General features: G+C 67.0%; 1 protein-coding gene across 1 annotated transcript in view; it reads left to right on the top strand.

Annotated features, from left to right (window-relative positions):
• The window catches only part of H696_04559 (hypothetical protein), a gene marked incomplete at both ends in the record, with an annotated part of 5,773 nt that extends 5,219 nt beyond the window's left edge, over positions 1-554 (top strand). Inside the window, 2 exons of the mRNA XM_009498440.1 lie at positions 59-342; positions 542-554. Coding sequence (XP_009496715.1) covers positions 59-342; positions 542-554 — 297 coding nt within the window. The remainder of the gene's footprint in view (positions 1-58; positions 343-541) is intronic.
• Positions 555-612: the final 58 nt, after the last annotated feature.

Consider the following 612-nt stretch of genomic DNA (forward strand, 5'->3'; position numbering starts at 1 on the left):
CGGAAAACGCCATGTCTCCAAACAAACTGCCCATCCCCGCAGGCGCCCCCGCCCGAAGGCCCTGCTGAAGGCTCCCTCACATCCGCTGGCCAGCCTGGCAGGACTGAGCGGCCCGCGCGTGCACCTGGGCGTCCACACAACCATCCGTCACTGGCAGCTGCGCGACATGGTATGCCCCTCTGGCTTGCTGGATCCGCTAAGTCTCTGCACACCGACCGAGGAGAATGACTTCCTGGAGAAGGCTTTCCCTTATGGCTCGACCAATGTCCACCGAGCGTCGCTCAATGGCGTCCGGCCCCGGCCCGAGCGCGGCCTCTACTACGTGTGCGGGCACCGAGTCAAGTGGGTCGGCACCGACTCGGGAAAGGTGTGTCCGCGCTGCCCCCACAGCCAGGAGCCGGGGGGGGGGGGGGGGGGGGGGGGGGTGTCTCATGTGCACTTGATGACGCTAACGTGTGGGACTCTCTTGTGCTCCTGCCCCCGCTTCTGCGCGCTACCCCCCGAAAAGACAACCACCGTTCTCGACGACTTGACCTACCAGCCGACGGCGCTGATCGCCGAGTACGCAATCCCCCGCTCCCCCCCGCTCCCCCGCTCCCCAGCTGCCCCTAT

The sequence above is a fragment of the Fonticula alba genome (genome assembly GCF_000388065.1).
Source record: "Fonticula alba strain ATCC 38817 unplaced genomic scaffold supercont2.7, whole genome shotgun sequence".
Lineage (NCBI taxonomy): Eukaryota > Rotosphaerida > Fonticulaceae > Fonticula > Fonticula alba.